Source organism: Bemisia tabaci, chromosome 2, assembly GCF_918797505.1.
Source record: "Bemisia tabaci chromosome 2, PGI_BMITA_v3".
Taxonomy (NCBI): domain Eukaryota; kingdom Metazoa; phylum Arthropoda; class Insecta; order Hemiptera; family Aleyrodidae; genus Bemisia; species Bemisia tabaci.
This window is the reverse complement of record NC_092794.1, coordinates 40374901-40388466: the sequence shown is the minus strand read 5'-3', so window position 1 is coordinate 40388466 and position 13566 is coordinate 40374901. Positions and strand designations below refer to the sequence as shown.

The 13566-nt window shown below is 38.8% G+C and overlaps 1 protein-coding gene across 1 annotated transcript in view; it reads right to left on the bottom strand.

The window, feature by feature from the left end:
- Window positions 1-13566, bottom strand: part of LOC109037293 (dynein beta chain, ciliary) — a 684333-nt gene that overhangs the window by 343264 nt on the left and 327503 nt on the right. The window contains exons 26-27 of the mRNA XM_072296415.1: window positions 9256-9455; window positions 3260-3416 (exon numbers count right to left, since the gene is read on the bottom strand). Coding sequence (XP_072152516.1) covers window positions 3260-3416; window positions 9256-9455 — 357 coding nt within the window. The remainder of the gene's footprint in view (window positions 1-3259; window positions 3417-9255; window positions 9456-13566) is intronic.

Below are 13566 nucleotides of genomic sequence, written 5' to 3'. Positions count from 1 at the left end.
GATGTAGATATAAATATCTTTTGCCAGTTTTTGCTTATTTGTGAAATACAGCCTTTTAAAGTTGCCTGCTCAGCCCTCATGAGTACCTACTGGATGTGGCTCGCGTGACGGGTGGGTGATATCGTTCGACCTCTCAGGCAATGTCAAAAAACTATTTCTCTTATGATATTCATCCAAAGGGAAGGATATTTAATCGGTTTTCCAAAGAATTACCCAAAAATATCATTTCCATGGGCCTGCAAATCTCTGAGGAGATCAAAATTTTTCGTGTTAAAAATGATCTAATACTACTAAAACGGCCAAAAACAACTAGGTACTTTGCCGGGTCTCAAGTGGCCATTTCTAGTTAGTACTAAGTAATCCTAGGCATGGTATAGAGACAAATATCTTTTGCCATTTGAAGCGAAAAAAATATATTACAACATTTTAAATTTAAGGTTGCGCTGGAATTAAAAAATCAACAGGCATTGCAGTTTAGTGAATTTTTTCCTGCTCACTGGTCGAAATGGTTTGATACGGGCGAAACCCTTTTATTGAATTTTCATACTGCCATTTCTAAAACTGCAACCAGAAGTAGATTCCAAAAACAGATCGTGCTGACTGGATGCTTCGTGAAGTTATTCAATGTAACAACACTCTCCCCCCCCCCCCCTCTTCAACAATAATAACCACCAGGGGCTAAATATTAGTAAAACAGTATAGATCGCTCTTGATGATTAATTATTAAATTTGTCAAGATTATCATAGTTCAAGCACAGAGCTACGTTGTCAAATTTTTAATCCCGTGTTGAGTGCGAATTTGTTATTTTACGCATATTCACCATATTATGGTTAACGATAGGGTCAAATCGATTTTAAATTCGTGATCAGCGACTCAAAAAACACATAAGCATATGTTGCACGCTGGTAAGGGTGATATTCTAATTAATGCCGCCTAGATCGGGCTCTGGAACCAATGTGCGGCGGCAGCGGTGGTACGGCGGACTGGAGTGCTTAATTGTGGCACTCCGCACAGAAACAGTTCTGTGCGGCCCCTACTGGTAGGTTCTGGTAATGCAAGAAGGGCGCCTCTAATACGACTATCGGGCGGCGGGTGACGTACACAACTCGGAAGTCGTCTAACCCTTCGCGGCGGGGCATGGCCTTCGGCAGGACTAGAGGCTGGGACGATTAGTCCAGTCAATTTAGCTGTAAATAAGGGTCATCTGGGAAAATCCATATATGGAAGGTTTTTTTGCGGAAACGTGTTGCAATAGGCTACCAGAACAGCATATCAAATGTTTACCGAAATCGGCTGTCCGCTAAGGCCGCCATCTTGAATAAAGGGGGGGGCGGGGGGCCAATATACGCTGCCGGCGACCGCTTTTTAGCTTATATCTTGAAAAGTATCGATCCTACGGACAAATGTCAAAGACTTTTTAAAAGATCATAAAATTTCCTATTAGAAACACTGTACATACTACACTGAACCAATGCTAATTTCAATGTTTTAATCGTGCTTTGGCAAGGCAAAAAACTGTGGTGAAACTGTAAACGTTGCCCCCAACTTCAGATGCGTGCAAACAACACTATCTACGAATATATTTTCAAATTCAACTATAGAGAGGAAGAAAACCGAATCAGCGAATCCCGAGGTGCGGGGGTGGAAATCTTCTGCACTCGGGCTCCTTCCTGTGCTTATTCTCAATATTGCTCAACCCGCCTACCCCCCTCCCCCCCCAGGAAATTTTACAGATCATCTCATGAACAAGTTCGAAAGGGTGTGGTAACTGCTGCTCTTATAAGAGAGCTGGTCTACTATGCAGTGATATTTGTCTACACTGTTTCGGCTTGGGTTGCAGCAATCAAGCAGAAACACTGATCGAGGTGGAAGCAGAGGATAAATTTAAACTGGCAACAACTGCTTAAGGTAATAAACGAAGAAATGCTTGTCTCCCTATTTCTATGTTTTGTATTAATTCATTTCCTTTTAGTTACTTTGAAAAAAGAAGATTTGTTGTTTGACAAATTGTATTTGAATAAGAAAGCATAACATTATAACATTATCTTCAATCGTGACCGTCCACAGTTAGGTATTAACTATACAACTAGAGTGACATAAGGGGGGGGGGGAGTTCATGATGAAAGGAAATGAGTGCATATTTAAATGGATAATGTAACTTACCTTCGCGGTAAATCTACTAAAAAGGTGAAGCTGTTTCATCTTGGACCGCAACAATTCAAGGCGCGGCCATGCCAAGCCTCACCGCGTAGTAGCCACCGTTGGTTCGGACCGCATAGCGCTCCGGGGGCGGACCCCCTAGTAAATGTATAAGCATTTCTAGCATGGACATTTTATGCTCTTTTATTTCGGTGAAAACAGTTTTTAGCCTCAGACTCGCCGTCTTTAAGATAATTACAGATTTCGTTGAAAAAATGCGATTTCACGCAAGATTCGACTTTCCTGGCCGCAGGAAACTACCGCTATATCTCTCCTGGCCGCAAGAAACTACCGCTATATCTCACGAACCAGAAGTCGCAATTTGACAAATGTACAGTGTTTCTAATAGGAAATTTTATGATCTTTTTAAAAGGTTCTTTGAAATTTGTCCGTAGGATTGATAATTTTCAAGATATAAGCTAAAAACCGGTCGCCGGCGGCGTATTTTGGCCCCCCGCCCCCTTTTTTCAAGATGGCGGCCTTAGTGGACAGCCGATTAAACTTTTGATACGTTGTTCTGGTAGCCTATTGCAACATGTTTCCGCAAAAAACCTTCTATATATGAATTTTCCCAGAAAATTGCTAGATTGACTGGACTATAAATTAGGGAGGCATGTTGGAATGACAGATTCATATTTCCAGCATTTGATGCAAATCGGTGTTGTACACCGATGACTCAAGTAGTCACCACCTTTCTGTACTGTTGATCATCCATTCATTCTTCATCATGTCCGCTCTCCACTGTGTTCTTGAATAAACTTTATCCATGTTAATCTGCGACTCCTCTCATTGAAATGAAACCATACAAACTTCCAACAGTATCCCTAAAATCCTGCAGGCGGTATATCAACATACCGCGGGAGGAACGTCATATCTCAATCAATATTTGCCCAAAAGAGCTCAACAAGGTCTTATTCTATCAGTTTCTACTCCGTCTATACAAACACGAACACCGATTATTTTAGCTTTTTTCGTTCGCTCTGAAAGTCGATTATTCCATTACTTTTTGGATAGCCTTTGTAGTATGCTGAAAAAAAAACATGTAACAAGAAAACTCACTTTCATATCGTTGACACCATAGCCCTTTTTTAGTTGAATCTGAAATGGTTCGAGACCAGAGATAAAGGCTGATAACCGGGCAAGGGACTGTTTTCCACTTCCTCCCACGCCGACCAGTAATACATTGCCTCTGGGAGACTCCATTATGCGATTTATCCTGTTTCCGAATAAAGGGGAAAAGAACTTCTTTTAGCAGATTGCGATTAAAGGTATAGCAAAAATGTGGGACAATATAAATTCTTGTATTTTAGAGCATAAAATTAAAAGTGTAATATGGTATGACTATTGTGTTTCCTTTTCCTTTATTTTTGTTTTTGTTGTTTTTCCTTTTCTTTTCCAAGTATGCAAATGAAGTGGCTAGAAAAGTGCCCAAGACTTTGATTATCAACTTTACTTGGGCGTCTAATACTGACGAAAGTCCTGAAGGACAAACATTTTGGTACTGGGCACTCCTTCGTCAAGTACCTTGAAAATTGGGTCGTGTTCCTCAACTTAAACTCAATGTCACGATGGTAAACATTTTACATTCTTCTACGAGGCTCAGCGCGATTTGGAATTCATACGACTTGATGGGCTTGATATTTAGAGCACAGTCTGTCAGGCACCTTATACCAAATCTATATTATACAGCTACAAGCAAAATCTTGGAAGCACTATTTCTGACGAACTGCCGGACCGGTAAGGATGATCTTTACATGTCTGTCATCTGTAGTAGATGTAGATGTGTAAAAAATTATGAAACCCCGAACTTTCAATGTTGTAGAGCTTTTAAAACTCATGTCACTTAAGTCCAATGTTAATAACGTGAGAGATATGTCGTATCCACTAGAAACGTCGAGGTGTGGGATTCTACCTGAGTGACTCGAATAAACTATAGAACAATGGAAAAACTCGTGAAGGGCTCTTCATTCAAAGAGGTGAGGAACTGTGCATCGCTCAGGGTTCAAGGTCCAAGGTATAAGGTATAAGGTTTAAGTCAATTTTTCCTGCATTCTTCCGGCTTTGATTTGTGACATTGGTCAATTTACCTGATTGCTGAATTTATATTAATATTTACTTCAGATAAACAGCAGATACAAAGTGAGAAGGCAGGCGCTACGTCGCGTCGGGACGGACTAAATATTATTAACTCTTAATGATCGAAATCCGATTTTTTTTTAATCATGTATTTAAAAGTAACATATTACATGGAAATTTCTCCAGTAAGTGGACTGTGAAATTATGTACATCCAGCTATTCCTCGTCATTTACAAATCTGAGTGTTACGTCAAAAATTTTGAAATCGATGCAGCTTGAACACCAAATGGTGTATTAAAATGGAAGAAAATTTTTGCCAATACATATGCGTATGGGGTCCGCGAGGCGGGCCAGAGGGCGCGAGGCGCCTTCCCGGGGGTTGGGCCGCATAGCGGTCAGGGTGCAGACCCCCCTTTAGGGTGTACCTTATTTTTGAGTTTTGCGAAAATCGAGTCGGTCAACCCCTAAAAAGTTTCTATGTCGTCTTTAAATGAACCCCCTAAAAGGAAAGAATTTTAAAACAATTTCAACCCGTGCCTCAAAGGGCCTAAAGGGCCTAAATCCAAAATTCAAACATTTTTGCAAGTGACATATCAATTCTACAGTAAAATTGCAAGTTATAGCCCTCTGACTGGAAATTTTGTTCGTTTTGCCGTATCTTGAAGCGTAAGGTCACAAACGGCCCAATGACGACGTGAGGCTATGGGCTGGCGGGGCGCGCCGCGGCCGACCCGCCGCTGAGCGTGCGCGCGCGGCAGGGTTGCGCATCGCCGCTTTACACCGGCGTAGAGGAACGAACGGTGGGGTGGGAGGGGGATATCCGGTGGAAAAGCATCCACATTTTCTATCCATAATGAAAATGCATTATACTTTTTCAATATAGATGAGGAAATATGAGTCATACAAGGAAGTGATGAAAAGAGTGACGAATACATATGTTTGTACGATTAGGAGCGTAAGTGGGGAAAATTTGCCGTAACTACAGAACAACCCTGAAAATCTCCGGAAAATAAAAACTGCTATTATTAACATACCTGTTGATCATCAAAACAGAAAATTTTCACCCACCGGAGGCACCGGAAACCATTAGTGCTTGACGAATTAAAAAGATATATGTGCGAAATTATCGAATAGTAAGCCCTTTACGCGATCAAATGCGCTTAGCGTAAATTTAATTGGAAAAGTTGAAGAAAAATTTAATGAAAGGAAATTTCCCGAAATTCGGGATGTGCTCCAAGTGTTTTTCTACCATGTGAAGTGTTCGCACATGAATGTCAATGGCAGTGCGTGGAAAACCTCTGATCTGGTAATTCCAATATGGAATGAAAAATGTAGAATCCCTGTGATACATAGTGTCCATGTTTACCCCCCCAGATAAGGCATAATATTTTTACAATATTGACATACAAATATTTTGAAAATATTTTTATGATATTTTGGATAAACATATTCTTTTTAAAAAAGTAAATGAAGATTCTTTAAATATTTTCTAAAACAATAATTTTGATTAAAATATCATCAAAATATTGTCAGTATTGTGTAAATATTGCGACAGTACTGACAATATTTGCCCAATATTGTAAAAATATTATGCCTTATCTGGGGGGTAAACATAGACACTATGTATCACAGGGATTCTACATTGTTCATTCCATGTTGGAATTACCAGATCGGAGGTTTTCCACGCACTGCCATTGACATTCATGTGCGAACACTTCACATATTAGAAAAACACTTGGAGCACTTCCCGAATTTAGAAATATTTTCCTTCATTAAATTCTTCTTCAACTTTTCCAATTAAATTTACTCTAATCGCATTTGATCGCGTAAAGGGCTTACTATTCGATAATTTCGCACATATATCTTTTTAATTCGTCAAGCACTAATGGTTTCCGGTGCCTCCGGTGGGTGAAAATTTTCTGTTTTGATGATCAACAGGTATGTTAATAATAGCAGTTTTTATTTTCCGGAGATTTTCAGGGTTGTTCTGTAGTTACGGCAAATTTTCCCCACTTACGCTCCTAATCGTACAAACATATGTATTCGTCACTCTTTTCATCACTTCCTTGTATGACTCATATTTCCTCATCTATATTGAAAAAGTATAATGCATTTTCATTATGGATAGAAAATGTGGATGCTTTTCCACCGGATATCCCCCTCCCACCCCACCGTTCGTTCCTCTACGCCGGTGTAAAGCGGCGATGCGCAACCCTGCCGCGCGCGCACGCTCAGCGGCGGGTCGGCCGCGGCGCGCCCCGCCAGCCCATAGCCTCACGTCGTCATTGGGCCGTTTGTGACCTTACGCTTCAAGATACGGCAAAACGAACAAAATTTCCAGTCAGAGGGCTATAACTTGCAATTTTACTGTAGAATTGATATGTCACTTGCAAAAATGTTTGAATTTTGGATTTAGGCCCTTTAGGCCCTTTGAGGCACGGGTTGAAATTGTTTTAAAATTCTTTCCTTTTAGGGGGTTCATTTAAAGACGACATAGAAACTTTTTAGGGGTTGACCGACTCGATTTTCGCAAAACTCAAAAATAAGGTACACCCTAAAGGGGGGTCTGCACCCTGACCGCTATGCGGCCCAACCCCCGGGAAGGCGCCTCGCGCCCTCTGGCCCGCCTCGCGGACCCCATACGCATATGTATTGGCAAAAATTTTCTTCCATTTTAATACACCATTTGGTGTTCAAGCTGCATCGATTTCAAAATTTTTGACGTAACACTCAGATTTGTAAATGACGAGGAATAGCTGGATGTACATAATTTCACAGTCCACTTACTGGAGAAATTTCCATGTAATATGTTACTTTTAAATACATGATTAAAAAAAAATCGGATTTCGATCATTAAGAGTTAATAATATTTAGTCCGTCCCGACGCGACGTAGCGCCTGCCTTCTCACTTTGTATCTGCTGTTTATCTGAAGTAAATATTAATATAAATTCAGCAATCAGGTAAATTGACCAATGTCACAAATCAAAGCCGGAAGAATGCAGGAAAAATTGACTTAAACCTTATACCTTATACCTTGGACCTTGAACCCTGAGCGATGCACAGTTCCTCACCTCTTTGAATGAAGAGCCCTTCACGAGTTTTTCCATTGTTCTATAGTTTATTCGAGTCACTCAGGTAGAATCCTTTTAGGGGGTTCATTTAAAGACTACATAGAAACTTTTTAGGGGTTGACCAACTCAATTTTCGCAAAACTCAAAAATAAGGTACACCCTAGCCCCCTTGTACCTACATACATTTGAAAAAGGGACAAAATAAGCAGACACGACATAATCCCTCCAGGATTGAACAAATTGACCTGTAAACTTGAATTTGGGTATTACGTTACTACATTGTGTCAAAAATAAGGAATTGAAAATTCGGATAAATGTAATTTTTGCAAGATCTGGCAACTTTGTAGTAGAGGTCATTAAATGCAGTGTTTGGTGATTGTTTAGAAAATGAATACTTAACTAATTGGATGTTTTTGCACACTATGGCCGCGCAGGATTGGCATTCCATTATTATAATTTTTGCGCTTTTGGGACCATGGGCTAAAGGGAGCGACGTACAGCAACCATAATGAAAAAAAAGGGTTACATTTTGAAAAAAAATTGGACGGAGTACCAATCAAAGTTGAAGAAAAACATCTCTGACAGGCATTCAAGGGCCATAGCTTCCCCACAGTTTCTCTTTAAAACACGAGTACCTAAAGATTTTATATTCTCCCGCAAACTCTTGCGGAATAATAGTGGAAAGTTCAAAGTATCCTCTTTTTTGGCAACTTGGAACTCGCCTCAATATTAAATGGTCCATATTGGGTAGTATAAATTGAACATGATGGTCGAGTAAATTATGATCTCATCCTTACTATTTTTTTAAAATAACGTTATACTATAAGTTTGCCTACAGTCAACCAATAAGTGTGATAATGGCTCTGTGGTTTGTACATTTTCTTCAACCCGGCCACTCGGAAAATAATGAATTCTTAAAAAGCATTAGGAAACTATGTATCAGCATTGATTGAACTACATTTTGCGATTAGGAATCACAATATCTGGCTCATCTATAAAAGTACCTATCTTCATAAGGAAGCTAATGACACATCTCCTATTTATAAAATGAGCCAGAAATTGTAGTTCCTTCCTGCAAAATGCGGTCCAAATGTCTCAAGGTTACGGTAGGTAAACTTAAGAATTGCGTTTTACTTCCAATGCTTTTGGGTCCATGTGACCCAAACCCCCAAGGGCGCTTCGCGGGCTCTGAGGTCCGCTTGGCGGACCCTCCGTTGGTTCGATATCCAAGTCAAGTCGCTAATCTAGGACCTGTATCTTGATTGCCAAAGGCGATTTTGTAAACTATGAAATCAGATGATTGATGTGTACAAAATTAAAAATACATGCTCAGAATTTTTGAGGAAGCAAATAATAATAACATTGATCAGATTTATTGAGCTTATGAGGATACTTTATTTTAAGGAAGAAAATAATTTTTTAGATAGAACTTCACGAATCACTGATAAAATGTTTGGAATAGTAAGTGGAAAAAAGTGTAAATAGAAGAAAGAGGGGAAACGAATAAAAAAAATACCTAGATAAATCGCACATAACACAGAAGAGGGTGTCTCAAAGTCGCAGTCGTAGAGAAAACCGGCCCAACTAAATGACCGTAAGAGAGAGTGGAAACGGAAAGCGGCAAGAATCCGTACCTAGGTAAGGGAAATTGAGGGTGGGGTAAGAGCTCACGATTGGGTTGGCGCAGAATGCAAAGGGAGGGGTGATGCAGTGGAAAAAGTAGCGGACATGTCCAGCGTTAGGTCACAGAATGCATAGGGTATGTTGCTAGCCAATTTATTCTGTGGTTAGGTTTCAAGAGTTAGGTTCCGAGCGTCACGCAAACCATTTGAATCGAGAAGGTAGTATTGTCACATAACTGATTAGGCTTTGGGTAAAATCAAACATAAGAATGACTGGATATTTACCTGCAAATATGACTCATGGCATCTTCAAATAATACTAGATTCATAGCTGATACTAGATCATTATACTGGTTCATAGCATCAGACAGGAGCTTTGATAGCAAACTCCACTTTGTTACTGGCATATATTTTGGATCACCCAGTCCTTCCACAAAATGACAGTAAATCAGTGGTTTCTCCATGTACTCTGATTCTGGTAGCTCCTATACAATCAAGCGTCCCTCGTTTATTCGTACAGTAGAGAAAACAAAGCATATAAAGAGTCATATAACGAGAAAATGATGTGTAGGTACTTAGTACTAGGGTTCACTCCTATTTAGATGCAAGAAAAATGTAATAATTGTAAATTAATTGACTTCCGTTTGAAATAAATTAAAAATACAACTACAGAGCATTTGTGTAATGGAGATATGTATTTTTAGCTGAAGTGATCCATGATGGTATGTATAGCCTCTCTTCATCTTTTTCCTCTCCCTTTTTAAAAGAAGACAAACTCATGAATGTTTTATCTTTCTCTACTGAAAAAGTCTTCACTTGGAGAGATTGAGTGTACAATTTCATGATTTTGAGAGAGATCTTCCCAAATCAATCCTTAAGATAGACCTTGTAGACAAATATCCATCACCCTAGTAATCAAAATAGGATTACCTATCAAATAGGTATCGGCCGGATAGGCTATTTTATAGCTATTTATTTTGTTATTTTATACGGTATCGTACAAATAGCATATTTTATAGCTATTTCATGGATATTCCATGCGCATTTATCTTGGTTTAAAATTTCCGTTTGAGAATATGTATTTTATAGCTATTTCATACGTGTTTTTCTTCTTTCAAGCCACTCATCCTGTTGCAAGGGTTACATACCCAGTTCCCAGTTAGCATCTAATCTTCCGAAAATATCCGTACAAAATCCGGCACCTTTACATCATTTAAGAATATTGCGGACAATATTTTCACAAAAAGTCTTTATTGACTTTAAGACTTTATTTGGACTATTAAATTAAGGGATGTCATGTACTTTATGGGAAAGTGAATAGTTTAAAACACTAAATAGGTGGAATAAATTGCATCATTCAACCTTCAAATTTAAGAAACCCAAGAATCATTGTGTATTTTCCTAAACATGTTAGTGAATTTTCTTACTATTCTTAGTTGCAGCCTTGAGAACCATAAGATGATAAGTGCATTGCAACGTTGCTATGATAGGGCAACTTTATTTTTTGCAAACCAAAATCATATAGAATTGCAAACTTTAATGAAAAAAAAAAAAAAAAAAAAAAAAATTAAGCATAGCCCAGGGAATTTTTGCTAAAAAAGTTTCGCCTCTGCATGGTTTTGATTTGCTGCATTTATCGTATACAGTTGCACAATCTTGGCAACGTATCAATGCACTTACCACCTTATGATTTTCAAGGTCTCAATTTTGGTTCTCTTTCAAAAGTAAAATACCTTTTTAATAGGTTTCCATATTAGTGCAGTGGCTAATTACCAAAAAAGGGCAAATAGTGGCAAATCGTGATACAGTTTAGCGGCTTTCAGGGATCAAACTAGATGACATTTGAAGAGTTTTGAGTCGAAGAGGCATTTCAAATTTAGTGGCAGATCCAAGATGGCGGCCACTCAAAATGGCGTCCGGGCGCGTACTTTGAACCGCTATAGATCGAGATCCACTGAACCGATTTAATTTTTCTTTTTTTTGTTAAAAATGTAATTTACAGGACAATATAACAAAATCACAAAAATTTTGATTTTGACAATATACAGGGTGTTTTTTTCAACAAAAACCGGTTTTTATGCATTGAAAAAAAAAACTCTTAACCCATATATTTTTTAAAATTGCATTATTAATGCCACTTAAAATATGCATCATGCAAAAATTTAAAATCGTGGTGAGAACCCCGCTCTCCAAAGTTTGAATCCCCCTTTATCCGCTGAACTCCCAAGGATGACCGTTGTATTCAGAATAGTGTATTTTGTCCTTCAATCGAGAAAAGTATCTTCTTGGGAAAAATCAGGAAATACGTTCTTGAACATGTCCTAGGTGTACTACAGACTACTATCGCTACCACTCTGATATACTATATGACTGCATACGGAATCAGCAGAGTACATAACTTGCACGAAAATTCATCATTGTATGCATGGTAACTTCTCTACCGTTCTCCCTATCTGAGCGGCAGCCATGTTGGCCACCATTTTGATATTTCTGGGCTTCAATAAACCTGAAGTGAAATTCTGACCCCATCGGTGAAATTAACGACCCAGAAAATCCTATGAAAGATATCCAACTTGGCAGTTTTGCACGACTTTCGGAGATTTGACCCCATCCTGGAAATTTTGGCGGCCATATTGGATTTTGGGCATCCCTTTGAGCCGGAGATAATTTTGGACCTAACATTCGGACTCTACGACCACAGTTACATGGTGATAGACCCCTTACACGACATCAAAAACAAATTCCAACATCCTTAACCCCCGAGCCCCCATTTTGGCCGCCATCTTGATTTGGAGGGGTTGGACGCAAAATTGAGCTTGACAACATCTAAATTATTTTTCTACACATCGAAAAGAAGAGATTAGGCCATTTTTCACACTTGCTCCATTCACTATTCCACGGGAGGCTTCTTTTCAACATACGCCCCTGGATTAATTTATGCAGGCCCGCGCTGTGCCGCCGTCGCGCGGATCGCAGTGGTACGAAAACCTTAAATTATAGACCCATCATGTAATATATCGTTGGAAAGCTTAAAACACGTTCTTTGACATGATGCATATTTTAAGTGGCATTAATAATGCAATTTTAAAAAATATATGGGTTAAAAGTTTTTTTTTCAATGCATAAAAACCGGTTTTTGTTGAAAAAACACCCTGTATATTGTCAAAATCAAAATTTTTGTGATTTTGTTATATTGTCCTGTAAATTACCTTTTTAACAAAAAAAAGAAAAATTAAATCGGTTCAGTGGATCTCGATCTATAGCGGTTCAAAGTACGCGCCCGGACGCCATTTTGAGTGGCCGCCATCTTGGATCTGCCACTAAATTTGAAATGCCTCTTCGACTCAAAACTCTTCAAATGTCATCTAGTTTGACCTCTTAAAGAGACAAAACACGATATGCAGCATTTTGCCCCTTTTTTGGCACTAAGCCAACGTACTAGAAGGAAAAAACACTGAATAGCACAGAAATAGACATTTTCTATATTGAATAAAAAAGGAGTCGGGGGCTCAGACCCTCCTTAGCTATCTTCTAATTTCTCCGTTGATACACCTTCCGAACAAAACAAAAAATATCTGAAATCAGTTCAGTAGAAGCGGAACTAGAGCGATATGGCGTATGCGCTACACTGCTATTTCGGAGGTCCATCGTGCGCCGCCGCCGCGCGGATTAAGATATTACGCAAACTGTTAATTACAGACCTATAATGTAATATACCGTTGGAAAGCTAAAACCAAGTTCTTTCAGAATAAACACATCTTAAATTGCTGGTACGCCCATCCTGAAAAGTTATTTAAATGTAAACGATTTTTGTGTTTCTGAAAAACCGGTTTTTGTGGAAAAAACACCCTGTATATTGTCAAAATCAAAATTTTAGTGATTTTGTTCTATTGTCCTGAAAATTACCTTTTTAACAAAAAAAAAGAAAAATTAAATCGGTTCAGTGGATCTCGTTCTATAGCGGCTCAAAGTACGCGCCCGGACGCCATTTTGAATGGCCGCCATCTTGGATCTGCCACTAAATTTGATATGCCTCTCCGACTCAAAACTCTTAAAATGTCATCTACTTTGACCCTTGAAAACCGCTAAACTGTATCACGATTTGCCACTAAGTTGCAACTAGCCACCGCACTATATACCTATTAAATGGCCATTCAGATACCTATTTTATATCTATAGAGAAAGCTATAAAATACGGTATTTATAGTTGAAAAAAAGGACACTATATAGGGTATTTAGATAGGATATTTTATATCTATATTCAGCTATTTTATACCCTATTTTATAGCTATTTGGATACATATTAAATTGCTATTTCGATAAGTATTAAAAATAATATTTTGGCTACTAGGGCATGCCTTAACTGCTTCAATTACTGAGTTTTCATGTGTCCAGCGATGATCGTATCATTAAAAAGTAGCCGCAATACAGGAGTTAATAGAAGGCAAGAAAGTTGAGCCACAGCGCATGCTAATCATATTGTTGCTGTACCGTCTGACAGGACGCCGCGCACAATATCACTACATTTGGCGCAGGCTAAATTTCCAGAGTTTGGGTCTTAATATTCTTACTGACCTTCTGATTATAATTAGATCT